Source organism: Melitaea cinxia, chromosome 16 (genome assembly GCF_905220565.1).
Source record: "Melitaea cinxia chromosome 16, ilMelCinx1.1, whole genome shotgun sequence".
Classification (NCBI taxonomy): domain Eukaryota; kingdom Metazoa; phylum Arthropoda; class Insecta; order Lepidoptera; family Nymphalidae; genus Melitaea; species Melitaea cinxia.
This window is the reverse complement of record NC_059409.1, coordinates 13982117-14008863: the sequence shown is the minus strand read 5'-3', so window position 1 is coordinate 14008863 and position 26747 is coordinate 13982117. Positions and strand designations below refer to the sequence as shown.

Genomic DNA, 26747 nt, shown 5'->3' with positions numbered 1-26747 from the left:
ATAGCATTTTCTTCTATTTTTTTTTTTTTTTTTTTGAAGAAAATATACATAAAAAGTAGTTTTTTCATGCAATAAAAAAAAAATAGAAAAATTTCAGTTTCGATACTGGACACGACGGGACAGTCGAATTATTCATTGACTAAAACCCCCCGCACCCACTCCCTGTAAGCGCCGAGCCGCGCGAACACGGCGGGCGCGCCGCCGCACGCGCAGCCCCACGACAGCAGCCCCACCTGCTCCCCGCCGGCCAGCACGAGAGCGCCGCCCGAATCACCCTGGGAAAAGTGGACATTTTTCAGTAGTTCCGTTCTTAATCTAATTGTGAACGTAAAGCGCGATATTTTATGCCATTTTCATTTTTGCATCGTTGCATACTTGACACCGGCGGTTGTGGGTTCGATTCACGCTGGGAGTGGATATTTATGGATGTAGCAACATGGTTTTATGATAGGACGTTCCACTACTACTAATTTAACATGTTTTTCAAGCTTTATTTTAGAAAAAATGGACAGGGGGGACAGGTTGACGTGATCTACACTGATTTTGAGAAGGCTTTTGATCGTGTGGATCACGTGATCCTGTTACATAAATTACAAATTCTGGGTATCCACGGGGACTTACTTCGGTGGGTAAAGTCATATTGACTAATCGTTCTCAGACGGTAGTCATGGCTGGATATCGCTCAAATTACGTCAAAATTCCGACAGGTGTTCCACAAGGGTCACATTTAGGACCACTATTCTACAATGCATACTTGTTTGATAATGGTTCAAGTTTGAAGCAATGTAACTATCTTATGTACGCTGATGACAAAAAGATTTTTATTTGTAATTAATACCATACAGGATTGTTTATCGTTGCAATGCGACCTTAATAATTTATATAACTTTTATACAGATAGTAATATAACAGTCAACGCTGACAAGTGTGAATGCATCTCATTTACGCGGAAACCAAAGCCTATTCTATATAGCTATCATTTTAATGGCAAACAAATTAACAGAAAACAAAGTTTGAGAGATTTGGGGGTCTACTTTGATCAAAAAATGATACTATCAGATCATATAGAAAATATACTAATGAAAGCATATAAAAACGTAGTATATATAAAATATAAAAAGTAGGAATTTCCTGCTCAAAATATGGAGCAGCCCGACTGGGGTAGTACCTCGACCTTACAGAAGATCACAGCTAAATAATACTGTTTTCAAGCAGTATTGTGTTCCTGTTGGTGAGTAAGGTGACCAGAGCTCCTGGGGGGATTGGGGATTGGGTCGGCAACGCGCTTGTGATGCTTCTGGTGTTGCAGGCGTCTATAAGCTACGGTAATCGCTTACCATCAGGTGAGCCGTACGCTTGTTTGCTGACCTAGTGACATAAAAAAAAAAAACCTGGGATTTGTTCATCGCGTGTGTAAACCGTTTACAAATATTTCAGCTATTAAGTGTGTTTATTTTGCTTATGTACGGAGCATTTTAGAGTATGCTAGCCCTATATGGTCACCTCAATACCGCATTTATCAGAACCGCCTAGAACATACTTATACAAAAAAAAACATAAAACATTTAAACTTTCGGTGTCGTAAATTTTGTGAGAGTTATGAAGATGGTTGCGCGGAACATGAAATGCTTTCGTTGGAGCACAGACGTATTCTTTTGGATATGGGTCTGCTCTATGACATAATAAATAGTAAGCTTGATTGCCCACACCTAGTATCTAAAATAGGTTTCCGAGTTCCTAAATATCGTATCCGTAATACATCTATGTTAGAAGTTCCTCAATATTATTCGAATTATTTAAAAAAACTCGCTGTTACTGAGACTCCCACATACGTATAACACATTATTTAAAAACGTCGACATCTTCACAAAGTCTAAAAGGATATTTAAAACCAATATAATAAAAATACTATCTGAGTCACCGTAACAATGTATAAACTATAAGTACCTATATATTATGTATCTGTATATGTATGATGTGTAGCTCTCTTTATATATGCCTCTTTACTATGTTATTTATATATATATATTGTTAAGTGTTAGTTAACTGCATCTCAACATCAAAATTCTCTTATAAGCATTTTTTGTGTATCAGAATGTACTGATTGTGACTGTTGTTTTCTTTTTTGTCAACGATATCTCCATAATACCAATTCGTTAACTTTAGGGAAACCTGTTATTGGTTATATTATTTTTTATATGCTTTATGATAAGAATAGTATATAAGAAGCTGTTGGTTTTCTGAATAAATAAATAAATGTACAAATATTTATTTCCGGTCTAGGTGTCTGTACTTGCGGGTCTCCCCTCTGTGTCTCGAAGAGCTCCTTAACTATCGGTCCCGGTTGTCAACATAGGTATCTGATAGCATTCGTTACTCATAGTGGGGAATATAATCGCCAACCCGCATTGGAGCAGGGTGGTTAAACTAGGATCTTTCTTGCGAAAAAACTCGAAGACAACAGAATTTCAGCACGATTCTTAAAATAAATTGTATTCTTCGAGATTTTAGGTTAAAACAAGCCAACTCGGCTTATATTAGGGTCTGACAAACTTTCTCTATACCAGAACTCCATAATAAGAATTTCATTCATACATTACATACGCCCCTTCCATCAGTATTGTAGGCACACAGTTCAATTTCCGACTCGTATTTGATATTCTGTCCTGAAAGATCACAATGTTCGTCGATAGCTCGCGAGCAAGTACTTCCGTCCACCGTGTAAACGATCAGCTCCAACAGAACACTTGATAGTGTTCCACCTGCCTAGAAATTGTGTTTTATTGAAATCACTTATTACAAGTAGTATAACAATTTAGCTAAAAGTATAAGTACTTTTTTTTTCACACGATTATGGCGAGAAACAAGGGTAACTACGCCACATCTGTTGAGTGATAGTGAGCGGTTACCGCAGGCAATAGACGCCTAGGTGGCGAATGCTAGCGCAACCCTATCTCGCCCCACCCTAGCGGACGACTACTCACACGTGGTGGTTTTTTAGTCAGTGTTAGATGGATTTTTCCACGTATAAAAAGGCTATAGACGCCTGAACAACAGAAGTATCACAAGCGCGTTTCTGACCCGACCCTCTTCAGGAGCGCTGGCCACCCTACTCACCACAGGAATACAACGCTAGTTACACAGTGTTATTTAGCTGTGACCTTCTCTAAGGTTTGAGGTACTTTCACAGACTGGCTTCTCTAGATTTTTAGCAGAAGGTTTCCTGCTGTGTATATATATAATTTGTTTTACTATGCTAAAACAAGATTTATAGAATTTTTAGAATGTTCTGTGGTCTCTTTTAATTTACTATAATATTTTTTTATACAATAATAGGCTTGCGTTTGACCACTATTTCACCTGATGATAAGCCAAAATGCGGTCTAAGATGAAGCACGCTTACCAAGAAGTAACCTATTCACTCGTGACTTAAAGATCCCCAGGTTATAATTTTCTGGGAACACAGACGCTTGTAGACAGTTCCATTCTTAGGCTGTTCAGATCAAGAATGTACTAGCGAATCGCTTAGCATGCATATAAGCATGCATATAATGCATATAAGGGGAATGTCAACCAATATACTAAAGTTGTAATATTTCTTTTGCCCTAATTGTAATGTTTTACTTACTTTTGTTTTTCCCCATCCTGCAACCTTAGAAGTGATATTATGACCGATAAAATCAAAGTTTAAGGCTATAAGTTGTACACTATTAGTTAAATGAATATGAGTCATTGTAATTACAAAACCGATATCGTTCTTGACGGTTGAAGAGTTCCAATTCTCGTGTGTTATCATTTTAGCTACATTGTGCGTTTGCCCGCCATAATACCATCGATTTGTACCAACAACGACGCGAAGGGTTCTGTAAGTAAATGGTATTTTAAGTAAAAAAAAAAATGATAGTTAATACAGTCACTCGTATATTGTACTTGTTATGTAACTTCGATTACCATTTATTTACTTATTTACACAAATATATTATTAAATATAGCTTTAAGATACAAATTGTGTTCTACAATGGACGGATTTATGGCTTATTAGTGATAATACTTAATATACTTTACGCCAAATTTAACTATTTTGGACACCTCCCTTCCCCTTTGTCCAAATCATACTTATACCGTATCACCGTCAATAAATTTTGTTATTTCGAAAGTATAAGTAGATTTATATAAATAATTATTCATGTGTATAATAATAAATAGGATTATTAAGTTTTTTTCATTGAGTTAGAGCACAAAGAGATATAATTATCATGCTCATAATCTGGAGCTACCCGTCGGGCGAAGCACTACAACCTTACAGAATATCACAGCTAAATAACGCTGCTCTGAAGTAGTGTTATGTTCCTGTTGTAAGTAAGGTGACCAGAGCTCCTGGAGAGGGTCGGGGAAGGCGGGGGAGTAGTGGTAGTAAGAATGGCTTTCCATTGCTAAGTTCTAGAATAAATGAATCTTCACATACCCTCCCCCATTGCCATATGTAGGTAATTTAAAAATCATCATGTATTTCATTTTTTTAGGTAACGTGACGTATATAAAAGAAAATATATACGTAAAGTGTTGCGTACTAAGATATTCTTAAGCGTTAAACATTTTCAAACTTACTTCGAATTCCCATTCCCAAAGGATGCCTATCTTGTAATGTTACCGGCAATACAAAAGCGCATAAGTCATTGCTTTTATGGAGCACTAGACTAGATAGTTACAAGATAGACATATACATTTTTAAATGGATTGTAAAACTAAAATGTACCAACCTAAAGGTACGATCACTATGAACGGCGTCAATGCAGTGCGCCGCTGTTAACACATGCCGGTCGGTGATTATAGATCCACCACAAATTAACCACTTGGTGAGGAATCCAACTCTCAAGGCAGCCATATAAGGCACGCTACCCTCAGTTGCCACTGAGCCCCCAACGATACGATCGCTTGCATCCACATGGTAGAAATGGTCCTCTAGTTGGGATGGAATAGCTGAAATATATCCGTGAAAGTATTAAAATGTTCTATAGAAAGTTTACCTCATTTTGTGGCCGAAGCCCGAATCTATTAAAATTCCGACCGAACATGATATGGTCTTTACCGCCTTGCAAACCAATGTCCTCTCTCAATAAAAAAAAAATAACGTTTCAGCTATTCTTCACTAACTTAGAAACATTAGGAACTGTGTGACTTTTCCTAAACCCTTAGAAACTATTACATACTTACATATATATAGCAGTGATTATTATAGTGGAGACACTTCTTTACTTGTTCTGTTACGGGTTTTATTCCCGCTACAACTTTGATTAGCTCTCAAAGTATAATTTATTCATTTATTTACGAGAGTAAGGCTCAAAATCCTAATTTTAATTTTTTTTATTATTCACAGGTAAATTAGTTACGGTAGCCAATAGATGCCTGCAATATAAAAGCATCGCAGGCGTGTTGTCGATCCCACCACTGTCTTTCCCCAGGAGCTCTAGCCACCTTACTCACCATAGGAACACAACACTACTTGATTGTTAGTGTTTTTAGCTGTGATTTTCTGTAAGGTTGAGGTTCTTCCTCAGATGGACTGCTTCAGATTTCGAGCAGGATATGACCTCCCTTTCTCTACTTCAATAATAATAACATTTTAATGTTTCGGCTCAAAACAATTCCCAAAACCATGAAATGATGACCCAGTTACATAAAATTATGACACGAAATGTAAACCTATTTTTTAAATTTAAAGAAACCCACTAATTTATAACTTCCATCAAAATATTGTCAACCTTGAACACAGGAGGTTTCTCAATTCTCAAAATCATTAAATTCAGACTAAAAAGCGTGGGGTGCTTGATATATTAAATGTAACAATTATTCTACTTGCAACTATCTATGTGCAGAGAGTTATAAAAACATAGTAAAAAGTTATGAAAATATAATAAAATGCAACCCACGTTTATTACTCTGAATAATTGAATCATTCTCTTAATAACTTAAATTTTATTATAATTTTATTTTGAATTAATTAATTTTGATTGATTGTTCGATCTTCTACTACTGTAATATAAACTCTTTATAATTAAAAATTATTTTCTACTTTTTAGTTCGATTAGCTATGAAAGCGTGGTTTTTTGTTTTTTTTTTAAACTATAATTTATTTCGTTTACGTCGATATAATTGAAGTCGGTTTTTTTCGTTTGCTAGCAAACATAATTATTATAATTTTAACTTGTCATTTTACCAAAAATGAGGGATTAAATTCTTGGGCCATGACTACTAAAACTATTTTTGGTACGTTGGATCGTAATTCATAGGTACCTAACTATATTAAGGTTAGGCTTTCCAAGCTTATAATATTTACAAATTAAAAACCTTACCATGGCAAGTTATGAGATAGAAGAACAAAATTAAATATTTCAAACACATTTTCGATGCACAGATTACACAATCACTCAGTAATCAATTATCGTACCAAATAAGTTTATAGTATAAATTGAAAATGAAATAAAATGTTTCCAGGTTATCTTTTATCTTTTAAAAACAAGTTAAGTTGAATTATGACATGAAGGGTTCTCTTTATTTATTTTATTTATTTAACACTTTATTGTACACCAAACGAATAAAATAAGCTAGCAACATTAGCAATAATTTGTAGAAAAAAAAATCTACAAAAGGCGGCCTTATTGCTTAAGAGCAATCTCTTCCAGGCAACCTTAGGGCAAAGGAGATGGTATATTGACGGTGTAAGTGTAGAGTATAATTTTATAAAAAATAATAGGAAGCAACTCAATAAATAGACATACATACTTACATAGATAGTTTGTTTACATACATACAAACACACACATACACACAGACACATACATACACACACATACACACAAAAGTTCATACTAGATAACTAAGAAATACGCGCGCTCTTTATACGAAAATAAGTTGTATTTGTAATATGTTTATTCTATTCTACTAAATAAACATATAGTAGTAACGTGTTTTTGGTGAAATGTCTTAAAAGTTACATTTATAATTATTGTCTTTAGGGCGCAAGGAATTCACCCAGAAGACGTAAAGTTACTGTAAGTAATAAAAGTTAATACAATTATAATAACAATTCTTCCGCAAACATCTTTTCCCGCAGAATTACTTCAGCATTTAAACACGGCTATCATTATACGTTTTTATTTTAACATTTACAGTGTTATAGCGTGGTGGTTATTTATAAAGCCCGAAAATAACAAATGTTGAGTATGTGTTACTCATACAAGCACAAAATTTCAAGGACATACAAATTCTCTTAGTTTGAGCGATTTGTAAATTTTGTGGTTTCAGTTTTCGGACGACCGACCTGGAACTGACTTACTGACTGTTAAATATGACACGTTTATTGCTGTTATATCCCTCACAATTTATATTAGCAGCAGTGCCATATTATAAGATTCAGCGCTCTGGGCAATTTTAATATGCCGTCCCAGAAAATAAAGGGAACAGGCAAAAGCAGCGTAGGTATGTATTAGGAATGTCACTTTTTGGAAAATAATCGAGTAATAAATTTTTCGATTGATTTTCGGTAAACTTTTTTTAGATACCTTTGTTTAAAATTAATTGTTTTGTCACATTTCTAGTGCGGATCTTCTGCTTGCGCCCCCGCCCCTTGCACTCTCGGCTTACGCCGCCTCGCAGGGTATCGCCCAAGTCCATTGCTCTTTTGGCCCTAGGGTCGATTGGGGTCAATTAATTTATGCAGTGTGTTTTGGTTGTGTTGACATCGTGTGTTTAATATTGTTCGACGCTTTTGCTTAGATACTGTTATACCCCCTGCGCTTTAATTCAGAATAATTAAGCTTACTCATGACATTAGGTCTTTAAATTAATATATATTATTATTTACAGAAATGAAAAAGTATCTTCTTTGATAAGAAAAAACTTGATAGCAATGAGGATTTATACTGTGATTTTATTGTTAAATTTAGTAATTGATTGTATTATAAAGAAGAAAACCCAACGGTTCAAATTACGGAACGCTGAAACTATACTTTCTAACTGTAACAACTAACACCTAATCAGTAAAACTGTTAAACTAGGTTAATTCATAAACTATGTCATAGATAAGAAATGCGGTGTTTATTGATTTCTTAGTATTTATATAATAGTAATAATATTTATGTTAAATTTTTTTTTATGTCACTAGGTCGGCAAACAAGCGTACGGCTCACCTGATGGTAAGCGATTACCGTAGCTTATAGACGCCTGCAACACCAGAAGCATCGCAAGCGCGTTACCGACCCAATCCCTAATCCCCCCAGGAGCTCTGGTCACCTTACTCACCAACAGGAACACAATACTGCTTGAAAACAGTATTATTTTGCTGTGATCTTCTGTAAGGTCGAGGTACTACCCCAGTCGGGCTGCTCCATATTTTGAGCAGGAAATTCCTGCTGTGCCCTACCTCAGAAAAATTAGAAATGGATGTTCACATAACAAAACTACGTACCTACATGCAACAACTTAAATATAACAAAGTTAGATTTTCTTAATCTCTATTTTACATAAACAAATATATAGTATATCTAGTTATATTTCGGGGTATTCGGGGTTGACATAATTGCGTTTGCTAGCAAACGAAAAAAAACCGACCTCAATAACATCGACAAGTACCTAAAAGGTACAACGTAAGTTGTCGAAAAAAATTAACAAAGGCACTAGTCGTCACTACGATTTTCGAGGATTCCCCTCGAGTTCTTTGAGATTCCATCATCAAATCTGGTTTCCTTATCATGGTACTACCCTTGGGATATCTCCTTTCCAACAAAAAAAAAATTGTCAAAATCGGTTCATAAACCACGAAGCTATCCCCGAACATACATACAAAATCAAAAATGATAACATATCGAAAAAGGAAAAAAAAAAACAATAAAACGAAATATAATAATAAGTATGCTTTAATTTGAATACCAAAAGCACTGTCTCTTAACGAATATTTTGTTCGACCCAAGACTTGTACGCGCTTAGACGCACGAACATGTCGGGAGCACCCTGCGCGCACGGTATACCCCAGGACACGATACCGACCTGCTGATTGAGATCTGCACGCATTAGCGGGCTGCCGGAATCACCCTGGAAGGACATATGCAGAACATTATTGTCAGTGCCGCATGAGCTGAGCTGAAAATGCTTTGACCTCTTCGACTTTTTTTCAACTGGTATAATACTTAAAGGATAGGTTATATATTGTTTAAATGCATAAAAATGCTTTACGTGAATACAGTAAGAGTAAGTTGATAGCTCTTGATCGTTACGTTTAATGGATAACCCGAGCTTAAATATGTATGTAATGACGAAATCACAATGTTAAGATAAAATCCTTTATCAAAGTAATAATTGAGATTGATACATCGTTCAATATTACGTTCATTAGGATGCGTTCAAATTCAAAATCAAATAGCAATAAATTCCTAATACTATAATTTTATAAATTATCGTGGTCGGTAATCGTGTCTTTACTTGTGTGATATTTTTGTTATAGGTTTCGTTGCTTACATTACACATTCCACGTCCATTGGTACTGAAAGCGCAGAGTTCGATTTCAGGATCAACATGCGGAGCTTGCCACATCTGAAGTTCGGCGGCGCGCTGGGCTACCTCCATGATGCATTGGTTTCCGTCGACCACGACGGCGTTGAGTCGCATGAGATGTTGGGATACCGTCGCAAAGATACCAGTCTGAAATAATATACTTTATTTTATTTAAACAGACTAGCAATCGTAAGAATGTCTAGAAACATTTGCGAAAATCTCGATATGAAAAACCTGATGAAAGAAATATACTACGAGTAATATAAGAGAGGAAAGATTTGATTGTTTGTTTTTTGCATTGAATATGCACCGATAATACTGAACTTATTTGAAAAATTCTTTCACTTTTGGGAAGCTACACTATTCGCATAGGCTATATTATATTTACAAACAAATTAGGGAAAAAAATATTTTGAATTTTTATTTAATATCCGTACGAAGCTGGGGTGGGATGGTAGATATCTATAAATAAAGAGTATGTCTAGAAATTTTAATAGCTCAGAATGATGATAATAATTAAGGCATTAAAGGGAAAAAATCTGATGAACGAAAACGAACAGTCTGCGCATCAGCATGCAATTTAATTTGAAATTTAAATACACATTATGAGAAAAAAAAAACAAATTATATTCAAAAGTGCTTTCTTTTTTCTTAAACATTTGGAATTAATTTCGTAAGTTCAAATCTATAATGCAGTTTTAGGAAAACGCGAGTAACATACTAAAAATAATAATGATGTCATTGCTAGCCGATTCGCAGTTTGTAATTTGTCTACAATACAATAACTATTGAAATGGAATAAAAATGCTGCTAAGCTAAAAAAAGGTTTTGACAGCAAAATAAATATTACAGTATGAGTAAAGTACTTGGATGGTTTTTAGAAAAGTATGTCGAACGTGATTAGGGCGATTGATACCTTAGCAAATTTGACACTCACCCTAGTAACACCCCACCCAGTAGCAGTAGTTTGGACGCCGGCATTAATAAAGTCGAAGTTTAGAGATATTAAAGACACTGCATCTGATAAGACCACGTTTGTTGCTGTGATGAGGATCCCAATGTCGTTCTTGATGAAATCAGCATTGTACTGTGGGTGGTTGATATGGCCGGAGAATCTGTACATCGTTCCACGAGTGTTCCAACGTTCTGTTCCGACGATGCCGCGAAGAGAACTGTGTGAAGAATATAATTACTCTTCTGTTTTCTACATCTTGTAACGATTTCTTGAGAATTATCTAAAGTATTCTTTTTCTTTTGTAGGAAAAGATTTTGATTCTAAAGAATATATATATAAGAATACTAGCTGTGCCCGCGGCTTCGCCCGCGTTGAAATCAGTTTGTCACAAAGTTTTCCCGGCAAACTTCCAGTGAAAGTCTCATCAAAATCGGTTTAGCCGTTCCGTAAACCTTCCTCTTGAAGCCCTCTCTCCCATGAAACCGCATGAAAATCCCTTCAGTAGATTTTGAGGGAATCGATCACATACGCTTTTGGGTACTCTGTTTTATAATACACTAACTGTTGCCCGCAACTACGTCCGCGTGGTTATGAAGATATGCATTACTATTAACACGCTTAACGCAAATTATTTTTTTTATTTGACACTTGAAATGCTTATCACACTGAGTAACTTTTTAAAAGGCACAATTTAGTATAATTTAATAGTTATTTTTTTAAAACTTCTCTATACACCACATTTTTAGTTTTATTTTCAGGCTGCAGTATAAATAACCTATCAAGCGAACTTATAGCTGCTGTATATGTTTCATACAAACTATCAACCCCAATTAAACCCCCTTAGCGGTGGAATATCACAAAATCCGTTCTTAGCGGACGTCTACTAACTATAATCTACCTCCCTGCCAAATTTCATCTTTGTCCATCTTGGATGGATGGACCATCCAGCGGTTTTTGAGTTCTCGTGATGAGTGTGTCTGTGACCTTTCTCTTTTATATATGTTGATTACGATTTATTATTTGGACACTTCCTCACCATCTATAGAGCATAAATTTTAAATTTCAAGTCTCTTACTTTAAAAACATAGGACTTTCATACAAACTTCCAACCCCCGTTTTATGCTTTTAGGGGTCGAGTTTCGTAAAATCCGTTCTCAGCGGATGTTTACGCCCTATAAAGAACCTACTTGCCAAATTTCAAGTTCGTAGGTGTTATAGTTTCGGAGATTTCGTGATGAGTGACCTTTCGCTTTTATATATGTATAGATAGATAGATAGAAAGATAGATAGATATAGACTAGCTGACCCCGCAAACGTTGTTTTGCCATATATTTTATTAACCCCTCCCCCTTTTAACTTAGTGGTATGAAAAATAGATGTTGTTCGATTCTCAGACCTACCCAATATGCATACAAAATTTCATAAGAATCGGTCAAGCCGTTTTGGAGGAGTTTAACTATAAACACCGCGACACGAGAATTTTATATATGAGATAAGTCAATTGTCAATAAATAAATAAAAATAATAATTATACAGTTTTTTGTTTGTTTGTGACAGTCACAAAGTGTTCATTGCTCGCTATGTAACAACTTAATGTAATTTTTTTTTATTTTCATTGGACCTTTTTCGTTTTAATTTTTCAATATCATAAAAAAACTGAGAGTACGGAATGGATAAATGGTTATATAGGTTAGTATAAATGAATGATTGTTGTGTGTCTGTGGTGAGTAAGGTGACCAGAGCTCCTGGGGGAGATTCGGAGTAAGGTCGGCAACACGCTTGCAATGCTTCTGGTAATCGCATACCATCAGGTGAGCCGTACTCTTGTTTGGCGACCTAGTTGTATAAAAAATATTATAAATATTTATCATATCTTATTTTTATCATAACACTTGGGATAATTTTTTTTATATTATCTCATCTGTTATGCTACGAAAAGAGATACATTTTTTAACCGACTTCCAAAAAAGGAGGAGGTTCTCAATTCGACTGTATTTTTTTTTATGTATGTTACATCAGAACTTTTAACTGGGTGGAGCGATTTCGACAAATTTTCTTTTAATCGAAAGGTGGTGTGTGCCAATTGGTCCCATTTAATTTTATTTGAGATCTAACTACTACTTTTCGAACTATATCTAATAATGTGTTTTTACTTGACGCATTTTTCGTCGACCTACGTTGTATTATACCGCATAACTTTCTACTGGATGTACCGATGTTGATAATTCTTTTTTTGTTGGAAAGGAGATATCCCAAGTTGAGTACCATGATAAGGAAACCAGGATCTGATGATGGGATCCCAGAGAAATTGAAGGAAATTCTTGAAAATCCGCAATAACTTTTTACTGGGTGTACCGATTTTGATAATTCTTTTTTTGTTGGAAAAAAGATATCCTTAGTTTAGTACCATGATAAGGAAAACAGGATCTGATGATGGGATCCCAGAGAAATCGAGGGAACTTCTTGAAAATCCGCAATAACTTTTTACTGGGTGTACCGATTTTAATAATTTTTAATTTAATCGAAAGCTGATGTTTGTCATGTGCTCACATATAAATTTTATTGAGATCTGATAACTACTTTTTGAGTAATCTTTGATAACGCACAGTTACTTGACTATTTTTTCGTCGATCTACGTTGTATTACTCGTCGATGTAATTGAAGTCGGTTTTTTTTTCGTTTGCGAGCAAACACAATTATTATTTGATTTTGGAATATTTTTATTTTATTAATCGTTGTAGCGTAATATTTTATAGATTGCTTTCGTCAATGAATTGGCTCTCAAATATCATATCATATATTATATTAATACACTTAGGTTAAGATGTTTGCCTTTCTATTTGGAAAAATCTCACAATTACTCCACATAAATTGTATATCGCACTGTGGGGATTTATGGGTTAAACTTGAACTGCTAAATACCAATGGTCAAACTGATTATCTGTACATTTGCACCGTTTATATTCCCCCTCCGGTATTGAAACATATCTTGGAACACTTCATTTTAAATACAAATCATATAATTGATAAACTTAGCTCCTTTAACATAATCGTTCTTGGGATTTTAACTTGGGTGGTCTGTGTTGGAACTAGACGACTGGACCTGCACTGACTCCGATAACAACGAATAATTTGTTGAATAACATGATTACTGATTTAATGTCATTAAATGCTCTTACACAGTATAATTGTTGTAAAAATAATAAAACTCGCGACCTAGTAATTAGCTCTCTGGTTATCTCCCAATTGAGCGAAAGCAAGGACCCTCTTTCCGGGATAGAACCATTACATCCTCCTATTGAGTTTTCCGTTAAAATTAACTTTCAGGAAAAGCTCGAATCTTGTATTGGAGCTAGGTTCCGCTTCTACAAAGCTGACTATGACAAAATTACAAGTGCCCTGAATAATATTCTCGGGAGAATAAATTGTCGAGTTATGATTGCTGTTCTGGGAATTATCATTGCTAAACATGTGCCCAAATCCAAAACACTGTCTAGTAAATATTCGCTTTGGTTTTCTGCAGCACTGATATAAGTCATCAATGGAAAATTTAAATATCGTAAAAATGGCGACCCTCGTGATTTAATTACTTTTAAGTTGCTCAGGGAGCGTTGCGCGAAGCTTCATAATCTAAACTATAAATTGTATTTGAATAGCCTGGAAACAACTTTGTCTTCAAACCCTAAACTTTTTTGGAGCTTTATCAAGCGCAAAAAGGGTAAGTCAATTTCCTATCCTGCCACGATGTCCTTAGATGGCGAAGTGGCTTCTTCCGGACCTGGACACATATAATATCATAAATAACGGTTCGTTATTAAACAGGTTTGTTATTTTTGTTGGCGTCCAGTCGTGTTGGCGCATTGGCGCGTTGGCACGTTGGCGCATTGGCGTATTGGCGTGTTGGCGTGTTAGCGCATTGGCGTGTTGGCGCATTGGCGTGTTGGCGTATTAGCGTGTTGGCGTGTTGGCGTATTGGCACATTGGCGTGTTGGACTGTTAGCGTGTTGGTGTGTTGGCGTATTGGCACATTTGCGTGTTGGCGCATTGGCGTATTGGCGAGTGACCTATTGGCGTGTTGGCGTGTTGGCGTATTGGCACATTGGCGTGTTGGCGTATTGGCGTATTGGCGTGTTGGCGTATTGGCGTGTTGGCGTGTTGGCGTAGTGGCGTATTGGCGTGTTGGCGTATTGGCACATTGGCGTGTTGGCGTGTTGGCGCATTGGCGTGTTGGCGTGTTGGTGTATTGGCCTGTTGGCATGTTGGCGTATTGGCACATTGGTGTGTTGGGGTGTCGGCGTGTTGGCGTGTTGGCGTGTTGGCGTGTTGGCACATTGGCGTGTTGGCGTAATGGCTTGTTGGCGTATTGGCGTGTTGGCGTGTTGGCGTATTGGCGTGTTGGCGTATTGGCGTGTTGGCGTATTGACGTGTTGGCGTATTGACGTGTTGGCGTGTTGGCGCATTGGCGTATTGGCGTGTTGGCGTGTTGGTGTATTGGCGTGTTGGCATGTTGGCGTGTTAGCATGTTGGCGTATTGGCACATTGGCGTGTTGGCGTATTGGCGTATTGGCGTGTTGGCGTATTGGCGTGTTGGCGTGTTGGCGTGTTGGCGTATTGGCACATTGGCGTGTTGGCGCGTTGGCGTGTTGGCGTATTGGCACATTAGCGTGTTGGCGTGTTGGCGTTTTGACGTGTTGGCTGGTTGGCGTATTGGAGTGTTGGCGTATTGGCGTGTTGGCGTGTTGGCGCATTGGCGTATTGGCGTGTTGGCGTGTTGGTGTATTGGCGTGTTAGCATGTTGGCGTGTTAGCATGTTGGCGTGTTAGCATGTTGGCGTGTTGGCGTGTTGGCATATTGGCACATTGGCGTGCTGGCATATTGGCACATTGGCGTGTTGGCGTGTTGGTGCATTGGCGTGTTGGCGTATTGGCGTGTTGGCATGTTGGCCTGTTGGACTGTTGGCATGTTGGCGTGTTAGCGTATTGGCACATTGGCGTGTTGGCGCATTGGCGTATTGGCGTGTTGGCGTATTGGCGTGTTGGCATGTTGGCGTGTTGTACTGTGGCGTGTTGGCGTATTGGCACATTGGCGTGTTGGACTGTTGGCGTGTTGGCGTATTGGCACATAGGCGTGTTGGCGCATTGGCGTATTGGCGTATTGGCATGTTGGCGTGTTGGAGTGTTGGCGTGTTTAAATTTCGTCTTTTACTTTAAAAACATAGGCCTTTCATACAAACTTCCGACCCCCGTTTTATCCTCTTAGGTGTCGAGTTTCGTAAAATTCGTTCTTAGCGGATGTTTACGTCCTATACAAAACCTACTTGCCAAATTTCAAGTATGTAGGTGTTATAGTTTCGGAGATTTCGTGATGAGTGAGTCAACCTACCATCTCCCGTTTGAACCCCAAAAGGGAGTTGGTTTCTATAAAGATACATTATTTGGACATCTTCTCACCATCTATAGACCATACATTTTAAATTTCAAGTCTCTTACTTCAGATACATGGGACTCTCATACAAACTTCCAACCCTCATTTTACCCCCCTAGGGGTCGAGTTTCGTAAAATCCGTTCTTAGCGGATGTCTACGTCCTATAAGGATCCTACCCGCCAAATTTCAAGTTTGTAGGTGTTATAGTTTCGGAGATTTCGTGATGAGTGACCTTTCACTTTTATATAATGTATAGATAGATATAAATCTTCACTATCTTCTAACATTAGAATTAAAAGCCTTCTAAGATTTATATCGTGATATCAAAATGGAAAGGTATATTTATTATATTAAAAAAACTTAATTTAATTTTTAGGCGAATTTGTAGGTAACTTTGATGTAAAATTTGATCAACTCAAATTACTAATGAACCATACCCAACAATATTTTCACCAAAGAGCGAAGCTTCTATACAATGTGCAGCGGTTAAGACATGTCTGGTGGTGACCAGGGAGCCTCCGCAGACAAAGCTTCTTAAAAGCACACCAGATGACAGAGCTACCATGTAGGGCACGACACCGGCAGGAGTACCTCCGACGACACGGGCTGAGGAATCCGTGTGGTCGAAGAAGATGGACATGTCCTTATTCTCGTCTTTAAATGGGTGCGCTGAAAAGTGAATTGTTGTTTCGTCATTGATTAATATGAATAGTAAGTAGCTATTTTACAACTGTCTTACAGAAATTATATTGTCCCTCAGGCGCATTACTATGAAACGTACATATCTATATTAAATGTATAAATTATATTGTTACAAGTTATAGTTTAGAAATTGTGGCCTTTTGCTTTTTATCTCCTAAGTACTATATAAATTATATACTTAAGAAAAAACAAAATCTTGAATTCGATTAAAAGCTTGACTAAATAAGGGCTACTGCTAAAAAATGCCCATTTAATCTACCTTTAAGGGTTTTAAATGTTATTAGGTTGTAAATAGCAGAATACGAACGTTTTTCATAAAGCTAAAAGGAAATTTACCGTTTAGAAAGAAGGGTAAAGTAGAAATACGTCAAATAAGCTTAGTTTTCCTAAAATAAGAGATAAATTTCCAATCCCTAGTTCAAGGAAAATTAATGAGATTGCTTGAAAAAATTAAATGTATATATGTTCTAATGTAACCACTTTCGTCATTCTCGGAATTAATTATTAAAAATATATCTTACCATGGCTCCCCAGAAGAACAAAGAGTGCTACGAATAAAAAACCAGCTTTGAGCGACATATTTTCGACCCTGAGTAACAAACTATAAAAAAGTAAATCTCGTGCCTTTATGTAACGAAAAATGATAAACAATAAACTAATAATCTCAGATAATTTTTATCTATCCATGATATTAAATCGTTTAATAATGATAGAGAAATTCCAAAGTCGATTAAGTAGCAAAATTGTTTTTAATTTGTAATGTCTTGTGATAAAATCGAAAGGGTTTGTTAAACGCCCTGATCTTGCAAAGTACAAAATTGAAAATACTTTGAAAGACATCCTTATAGTACCTTCATAACACCATAGCTGATCAATATTAACTGAGGTAGGGCACAGCAGGAATTTCCTGCTCAAAATATGGAGCAGCCCAACAGGGGTAGTACCTCGACCTTATAGAAGACACAGCACAGCTAAATAATACTGTTTTCAACCAATATTGTGTTCCTGTTGGTGAGTAAGGTGACCAGAGCTCCTGGGGGGATTGGGGATTGGGTCGGCAACGCGCTTGCGATGCTTTTGGTGTTGCAGGCGTCTATAGGCTACGGTAATCTCTTACTACCAGGTGAGCCGTACGCTTGTTTGCCGAACTAATGAAATAAAAAAAAAAAAATATTAAGTATGATTATTTGCGACTACGTGTTGTTGATGTTGCTTATCAAATTAGTATCACTAACAATAAAAATAAATAAACTACTTCCAAAAGATTGATAATGTTGTTTAAAACTGTAGCATTTAATCACAACCAACAACGCTGTTATTATTAGGATACATAATGATAACCTAATGAAACTTCAAAATGTAATTCATAAGTTGTTACTGCTTATTAGACGTAAAATTAATATTAGATACTTCTAACATTATTTTACGTTCAGCTACGACGTAGAAATTGGTCATCTATATTTCTATATTATAGGGTTTAAGAAGTCTATATAATAGATAATTGATTTAATGTTTTTTGTTTGTGGAAGGTTAAACTCAAGAACTAACTATTGGATAGATTTTAAATTTTTTATAGCAGTCGAATGTGTAATTATTTTTAAACGACTCCAAAAAAAAAAAAATGAGAACATCTCCTACGTTCTCATTTTGACTGTATTTTTAAGTGTGTTACCTCATTACTTTTTATTGCGTGAACCGATTGTTATTATTCTTTTTTTAATTCAAAAGCTGGTGTTTGTCATGTATAGTCCCATTAAAGTTTGATCGAGATCTGGCAAGTAATTTTCGAGTTATCTTAGTTATATTTCTTGTTAATGTAAATTATTGTTGTTTTTTTTTTCGTTTCCATCACGCTTGTTTACGGGAGAAAACAAAAAAGCAGCGAGCAGAATGTTATTATTATCTATTTCATGCGAATAAATATTCTGAGCTGGTCCATTTATCTGCTAATTTATCAAGCTATAATATTTTATGTTTCTGTTGTAGTATGAGTTTTTTTAGTAACTTTTTTTTATTATTTAATAGATACTAAATTTAATCACAGAATTATCTAATTATATGAAGGCTTATCTGATACGCAGATTAAAAAATAAAGTGTTCTGATTTACCGTCTATTATCAAAATGATATATGTGCTCGTAAATCTACTCATGTAACTATTAAAGCTTAAAACCAAATAATTAAAGAATTAAAAAAATTGCAAATATACAAGGTGCAAAAACTATCAGTGTTCCTCTACTATACTGTGCATGTATTATACATATAAACCTTCCTCTGAACATTCGTGCGAAAAATAGTTATTCTTCCCTTAGGTTTTCTCAAGGCATTTTAGGTAATTTTAGTAATACCTACGTTCTAATCTCTTATCTCACCACGCAGAATTCCCGCAAACGCTTGAATACTTATTTTTGTAATATACAATTAAAGGCCTAAATATAAAATGTCATACTTCTAAAATTTATTTACTTTCGATATGACAGAGGTAGGGCACAGCAGGAATTTCCTGCTCAAAATATGGAGCAGCTCGACTGGGGTAGTACCTCAACCTTACAGAAGATCACAGCTAAATAATCCTGTTTTCAAGCAGTATTGTGTTCCTGTGGTGAGTAAGGTGACCAGAGCTCCTGGGGGGATTGGGGATTGGGTCGGCAACGCGCTTGCGATGCTTCTGGTGTTGCAGGCGTCTATAAGCTACGGTAATCGCTTACCATCAGGTGAGCCGTACGCTTGTTTGCCGAACTAGTGATATAAAAAAAATTCCACGAAAGTTGGAATACGCGTTAGCTCATTTCAGCTTCAAAAATGACAAATTATCATTTAAACTTTCAACCATTATTTCATCCTTTTCAAGGCATTCGCAATTCTTCGAAAACGTTGAAATACTTATTTATTCATTTTTAATCAGTAGTCCAAAAATAAAGTTTCATTTCACCTTGCTTAGTTGCGTGATACTTTAGGTTTATTATGTGATTTTGCCAAGACATTTGACTGTGTTGTTGTTCATCATGACACATTGATCAGGAAACTCAGTCACTATGGCATTAAAAATACCTCGCTAAACTTTTTAAGATCTTAGCGATAGAACTCAGAGGGTTGAAGTAAATGGTACTAAGTCGTCTGGGTCTAATATACAGATGGGGGGTCTCACAAGGCTCAATTCTTGGTCCATTCTTGTTGTTAATATACATAAACGACCTACCATATTTAGTAGAGAAGAAGCATGAGATTGTATTGTTTGCTGATGATACCTCATTAATATTTAAATTACGTAGACAAGAAACCAACTATGACGATGTAAACAATGCTCTCTCTGAACTGGTGCAAGGGTTTAGCATGAATAAGTTACTTCTCAATAGTAAAAAATTAGTTGTATCAATTTTCAGCTCCAAATGTAAAACAAATTGATATGCAACCAAAACTAAATGATAAGCTGAACTTAGTTAACTCAACCGTTTTTCTTGTAATCACCATTGATTCTAAGTTACAGTGAGGACCTCATTATCTGTCGATAGACGGATAGACTGAGTTCTGCAGCATACGCGGTTCGACTGTACTTACATAGCTGGTTTAGAGTTGATTTCTTTCTTTCTTTTATACATTTATTTATTTTGTAATTAGTTTAATTTTCAGCGTCGGCTGGGACAAACCCCTGTTTCTCCTTCATTAAGTCTTGAGGAGAGAGGACTGGCTTAAAACCAACCTTTTCCGGCCCTAGGCTTTAGCTGGCTGGGTTTTTTTTCTGTGTGTAAAATTGTAGCTATCTGTCTGACATTTACCTTTTTTAAATAGGTCTAGTTACCTGAAAATCATGAACTGAAAAAGGTGAGGTGTGGCACAGCAGGAAATATCCTGCTCAAAACCTAAAAAAGCCCGACTAGGAAAGTATGTTGACCTTACAGAAGATGACAGTTAAATAATACTGCTTTCAAGCAATGTTGTGTTCCTGTGGTAAGTTGATCAGCGCTCCTGATTGGGGGTAGGGTCGGCGACGCGCTTGCGATGCTTCTGGTAAATGAGCTACTAATCGCTTACCATTGATGAACCGTACTCTTCTTGCCGACCAAACCCCCCATGTAAGCGAAGTGCAAACGAAGGTAAGGTAGAAAAAAAGTCACGTAATTACAACATTATTTTTAATCGTAACATTACAGATCAACTAATGTGCTGTTGATATAAAACATTCGTAACAGTACTGGCACGAGCCAGTGGTCAACGGATGCTCTGCTCGACGAAGGCGCGGTAGGCGCTGAGGCGCACGAACATGTCGGGAGCGTTGCGCGCGCACGGCAGGCCCCACGACACGAGCCCGACCTGCTGGTTGCGGTCCGTGCGCATCAGCGGCCCGCCGGAGTCGCGCTGGACCATACATTCAACAAAACATTTCTAACTAAAGGAATATATTTATTTAAAACTAGCTGACCCGGCGAACTTCGTATCGCCTAACACAAACTTTAATACCATATTAAAGTTCAAATTGACTTTTAAGTATTATCACAAATCTTTTGTATGGGAGTATAGAAACGTGTTGTTTTTAGACTTTTTCAGGAAGTTTAAAATTTTTTTTTTTTAGAATTTTTCTCTCCGTAAGAACCACCCTCGTACTTCAAGGAATATTTTAAAAAAAGAATTAGCGAAATCGGTCCACCCGTTCTCGAGTTTTGCGCTTAGTAACACATTTTGCGATTCATTTTTATATTATAGATATAATTTCTTGTACAGTATTATAAACTCCCTTCCTTATCTAATATTTAAAATTCTCGTGTCACAGTTTTCGTTGCCATACTCCTCGGAAACGGCTTGACCGATTTTGATGAAATTTTTTGTGCTTATCCGGTATCTATAAAAATCGGCCAACATCTATTTTTCATCCCCCTAAATGTTAGGGGTAGTCCACCCCTAAATTTTTATTTTTTATTTTTTAGACAAAATTTTTAATTTCTATTTTTTTATGATACAACATTAAAAAATACATACAACCCTAAATTTTCAATCCTCTACCATCAACCCCTATTTTTAAATAGCGTTTAGCGGCAAGACAACGTTTGCCGGTTCAGCTAGTACATATATAGTTATTACAAAATTCCAGAAAATTGAGTTTTTATTTTCAACAGTAACATTCATTATTTTTGTGCTGTGTGGCTACGGCACCAAAGAATATAACCACCCCTTCTCTTCCTGTGGGTGTCGTAAGAGGCGACTAAGGGATAACAAGGTTTCACTAACATCTTGGAACTTAAGAAGCCGACCGATGGCGGGATAACCATCTAACCGCTGGCTTTAAAACGCACAGACCGAAGACGGGCAGCAGCGTCTTCGGTGCGACAAAGCCAGCCCTGCGGTCACCAACCCGCCTACCCAGCGTGGTGACTATGGGCAACACACATGAGTTCACGCATTTTTGGCGCGAACTTGTGGAGGCCTATGTCCAGCAATGGACTGCAATAAGCTGGAATGATGATGATGATGATTCATTATTTTTTATAGTAAAAGAGTTTAAGCATGTTTCACAAGCTATATAAATATATTTAATTCTTAATATCATGATTAGTCGTTTGGTGTAATAGGTTTGCCATTTGGTGAAGCAACTTAAATTTCAAGTTGCGCTTCCATTAGCCCTAAATGTACGAATTTTGAGATATGTATTAATATCTGATTATTGCATATAGGAATAAATCATTTGGTAATATTACTCACGTTGCAAGTTCCACGTCCGTTCGAATGAAAGGTGCAGATTTCAAGGTTAGGGTCAACAACCGGGAAATTTTGAATATTAAGTTCTTGAGCGCGCTGGGCCACTCGAGTACGGCACTGGTTACCATCAATAACTGTTGTTTCAAGTTGTCGAAGGGTCGAAGACAGTGATCCACCATTCTGGAAGAATTACTTATATTATAATACCACTAGCTGACCTGGCAAACTTCGTATCGCCTTATTTTTTTCTGAAATATAATAATAACATAATATATCAAAATAAAATATAGCCTATCTTTTAAGTTGGATCAAACTGCACACGGTGTGCAAATTTGACTAAAATCGGTTAAGTAGTTTAGGAGTCCATTGAGGACAAACATTGTGACACGAGATTTATATATATTAAAATTATCGAAAAAAACACAAAACATGAATTTTCATTTGATTTTTCTGTAAAATCTATGTACTATCTATGTAAGTATATTTATCAAATTATTAGATGCACTTACCATAAATAAGTACTTACATAACAAAATTAAAATCAAAATGAAAAATAGCTCTATTCAAATAGGCTTCAAAAGTACCTACGAATCGCCATTTTACAAATTCAAATTTTAATTGTTTCAAAGTAATGCTACCACCGGTTAGAAATGCAGATTGTGAATTTCAGAGAATGCAGATTGCCCATTGTGAGACCGGCAAGAAACTCATAGTTACTTTTTTTTAAATGTATAATTATAAAGTGTGTTTTTATAAATTGAGTTTTATACAATTTTTTATACAAAGTTGGCAATAATTCATGAAATATAGCGTCACTAAGTCAACGCATCTTTAAATAATAGGTTTCTTAAAAAATTGAATGCTTTTCAATTTAACGAGTAAAATAATTTTATCTTATTTTTTTAATCACAGTAAATACTCATAATTTTTTTATGTTTACCATAGTTCTACCCCATCCGGTAACTCTCGCGGGGACGCCGCTACCGACGAAGTCGAAGTTCAAAGGTACTAAGCTAACTGTGTTTGACAACGCCACATTAGCGGTAGTTACGAGGAAACCAATGTCATTCTTGATTGCATTGTGGTTGTAGTTAGGATGGACAATACTGCGTTGGATTCTGTACGTAGAACCACCCCGATTCCAACGGTTGCTGCCGACGGTTACACGAAGAGAACTGAAAATCAGAATATAAATATAGAATGACGCATTAAATAGGTACCTATTCTAATTAATCACAATAATCACCTTATGACGTATTTGAGGATTACAACTTATGTAGATATTTTAATCTATTATGAAATAAAATTATGACTTGGTGAGCTTTGATTTTATATTTGTATTGTAATAAATCATACTTAAGTAAACTGCCATCTTGGTTTGTAACAGCCAAGTTACAGTGAGCAGCAGTCATGATATGTCTGCTGGTGACCAAGGACCCGCCGCATATCAAGTTACTGACGGTTACTCCGGTGACTATTGCAACCATGTAAGGTGTAGGACCAGCGTTGGTACCTCCGACAATACGGGAGTTTTCCGAATGGGCGAAAAGAAAGGATAAATCCCGTTGTGGAGTCGGGAGCGCTGAAAATTAATTATTTGTTAGTATATTCTTGTATCCTATGAGCCTACTTGATTTCTGTTAAAAACATTATACTTTAATCCTGAATTAAATGCACTATTGTGCTATTGTGTGTGTACATTACGCTTCACGCTTCAGACTGTAATATCCTACTATACTTCTGAGAATACGCTTCATTCTCCATGTAAGAGAAGGTTTGGAGCTTGATCCACCTCGCTGCTTCACTGCGGGTTGGCGGAATATATTCTTTGCTATGAGTAACGATCGCTATCAGGTGTATATTATAAAAACCGGGACCAATGGCTTAACGTGCTCTCCGAGGCACGGTAGGGAGACTCACAAATACAAATATCCTTTGATCCTTGAAATTGCGATATCGATATTTACAAAATATTTTGATAACAAACATACTATTAAAAATATAATAGTAGTATAAGAGTTTTTAAAATATAATTAAAAAAAATGTCATTACTCCCTGTACGGTAATCTATACTAATATTATAAAGCTGAAGATGTTAAGAACTGGTCTGATTTGAAAAATTCCATCTTTAAGACTATATCATCACACTAAGACCAATAGGAACGGAACACCAATGAAGAATGTTTTAAAATCAGGCTTTATTTTCCTTTTGAAAGCTTCCGCTGCGTGCGCTGCGTAAACACTCTCGCAAAAATCATTTATGACAGAATTGTTCCCCTTTAAAAACGTTCCACGTGGACGAAGTCGCGGGCAGACGCTAGTATTACATAAAAATGATAATAAATATTTAATTAAAATGTATGTAAATATTTAATTTCTATGCTTGCAATGCAATTATCAACTATACTTCATTATCTTTTCTTATATGTATATCAAGTAACAAAAAGTATTTAATAGTAATATATCTTAAAGTAATCATTAAATAATAATAATAATAAATATCTATAACATAAACACGCGGTCGTCTGTTTTAAGTAAGCAACTTAATGCTTGTGTTATATGGAACTGCCGGCTAATATAGCTACTTTTTTACTTCTAAATAATACTTATCTAATTCATATAAATACATATAAATAATAATATTATTTATAGGCGGGAATCAAACCCACAAAACCTGAAGAAGCAAGGTCACTGCAAAGTGCGCAATAGCGGGCTACTCTTTGACAATTAACAACAACAAATTTAGTAGACCGTAGAATCAATATACGAGTACATATATTAGTATTAACTACAGCATTATTGTGATTATAATACACAATTTTAATCAAAATATCTTACCATTGGTCCCAACAAGGAGCGTGACGACCAAGAGTCCTGCTTTGAGCAACATGTTTCGACATCAAATAGGTGGACACAAGGATGTGACTTTCTTTTATAAAATATCCGGCGTGGCAAATAATCAAACTGTTATCTTAGATCAGATATCTTATAATTAACGAAATTAAGTATCAAAAATATATATCAAAACGTTTTCGTGATTACACTTACTGCATTTATTTATTTACTATGTACCTACACTATATATAAGGTGTTCGATTCGTAACTACGTTCCTTCAAATAGGCGGTTTAATAGGTGTTATAGATCCGAATCCTAGTAAAAAAATCCAAAACCATTTTTAAATTTGATTTTGTTTAAATAGACCCGTAAGCACGACCGTAATTCATAATGAACGAGAAAAAAAATCCTTTACATATGATGACACTTTATCGTCGTTCTTTAGGGTTAAGATAAGAAAAAAAAAAAACATTACACGAGAGATCGCTATAAGCGATAAGGCCGCCTTTGCATACATTATTTGTATTTGTATCTAATCGTTCTAAAATGTATCTTCTTTTTTGTGTGTGCAATAAAGTTTATTAAATAAATAAATAAACCTTCTTTTTTTAATTCTCAAATGATTAATTAATATTTACAAACGTAGATTCCAATTTATAATTTCATGCAGAGAAGCTATGTTATATAATTGTGTTTGCTCGCAAACGAAAAAAAAACCGACTTCAATTACATCGACGAGTAATACAACGTATATCGACGAAAAAATAGTCAAGTAACTACGCGTTATCAAAGATTACTCAAAAAGTAGTTATCAGATCTCAATAAAATTCATACGTGACCACATGACAAACATCAGCTTTCGATTAAATTAAAAATTATTAAAATCGGTACACCCAGTAAAAAGTTATTGCGGAGTTTCAAGAGTTTCCCTCGATTTCTCTGGGATCCCATCATCAGATCCTGGTTTCCTTATCATAGTACTAAACTAGGAATATCTTCTTTCCAACAAAAAAAGAATTATCAAAATCGGTACATCCAGTAGAAAGTTATGCGGTATAATACAACGTAGGTCGACGAAAAAAGCGTCAAGTAAAAACACATTATTAGATATAACTCGAAAAGTAGTTGTTAGATCTCAAATAAATTTAAATGGGACCAATTAGCACACACCACCTTTCGATTAAAACAAAATTTGTCGAAATCGGTCTACCCGGTCAAAAGTTCTGATGTAGCATACATAAAAAAAAAATAAAAAAAAAATACAGTCGAATTGAGAACCTCCTCCTTTTTTGGAAGTCGGTTAAAAGGTACATTATTGTGTTTGCAGGCAAACGAAGAAAAACCGACTTCAATTATATCAACATGTAATACAACGTAGGTAGACGAAAAAATAGTCAAGTAAATACGCATTATCAAAGATTATTCCAAAAGTTGTAATCTGATCTCGATGAAATTTAAATGTGACAACATGAATAACACCGGCTTTCGATTAAATTAAAAATCATGAAAATCGGTACACTCCGTAAAAAGTTATGCGGATTTTCGAGAGTTTCCTTCGATTTCTCTGGGATCCCATCATCAAATTCTGGT

General features: G+C 35.9%; 2 protein-coding genes across 2 annotated transcripts; both read right to left on the bottom strand.

The window, feature by feature from the left end:
* Window positions 1-128: 128 nt before the first annotated feature.
* LOC123660963 (trypsin 3A1-like) lies at window positions 129-17210 on the bottom strand. The gene is made up of 8 exons (XM_045595981.1): window positions 17153-17210; window positions 16367-16598; window positions 10487-10721; window positions 9514-9696; window positions 8949-9090; window positions 4757-4980; window positions 2605-2766; window positions 129-275 (listed from the first exon to the last, which is right to left on the bottom strand). The coding sequence occupies exons 1-8, from the start codon at window positions 17208-17210 to the stop codon at window positions 129-131; spliced, it is 1383 nt and encodes a 460-aa protein (XP_045451937.1).
* A 3629-nt stretch (window positions 17211-20839) lies between these two features.
* LOC123660962 (chymotrypsin-2-like) lies at window positions 20840-25211 on the bottom strand. The gene is made up of 5 exons (XM_045595980.1): window positions 25160-25211; window positions 23678-23903; window positions 23262-23496; window positions 22325-22501; window positions 20840-20986 (listed from the first exon to the last, which is right to left on the bottom strand). The coding sequence occupies exons 1-5, from the start codon at window positions 25209-25211 to the stop codon at window positions 20840-20842; spliced, it is 837 nt and encodes a 278-aa protein (XP_045451936.1).
* Between the last annotated feature and the right edge of the window lie 1536 nt (window positions 25212-26747).

Excerpts from the sequence above, each read along its gene's own strand:
- LOC123660963 (XM_045595981.1), bottom strand. The coding sequence starts at position 17,210 with ATGTCGCTCAAAGCTGGTTTTTTATTCGTAGCACTCTTTGTTCTTCTG. Across the intron at positions 16,599-17,152 it reads TGTTCTTCTGGGGAGCCATG|CGCACCCATTTAAAGACGAG; the intron begins GTAAGATATATT and ends TTCACTTTTCAG. Across the intron at positions 9,091-9,513 it reads ATGGACGTGGAATGTGTAAT|GGTGATTCCGGCAGCCCGCT; the intron begins GTAAGCAACGAA and ends ATGTCCTTCCAG.
- LOC123660962 (XM_045595980.1), bottom strand. The coding sequence starts at position 25,211 with ATGTTGCTCAAAGCAGGACTCTTGGTCGTCACGCTCCTTGTTGGGACC. Across the intron at positions 23,904-25,159 it reads GCTCCTTGTTGGGACCAATG|CGCTCCCGACTCCACAACGG; the intron begins GTAAGATATTTT and ends ATTAATTTTCAG. Across the intron at positions 22,502-23,261 it reads CCGGATGGGGTAGAACTATG|AATGGTGGATCACTGTCTTC; the intron begins GTAAACATAAAA and ends TAATTCTTCCAG.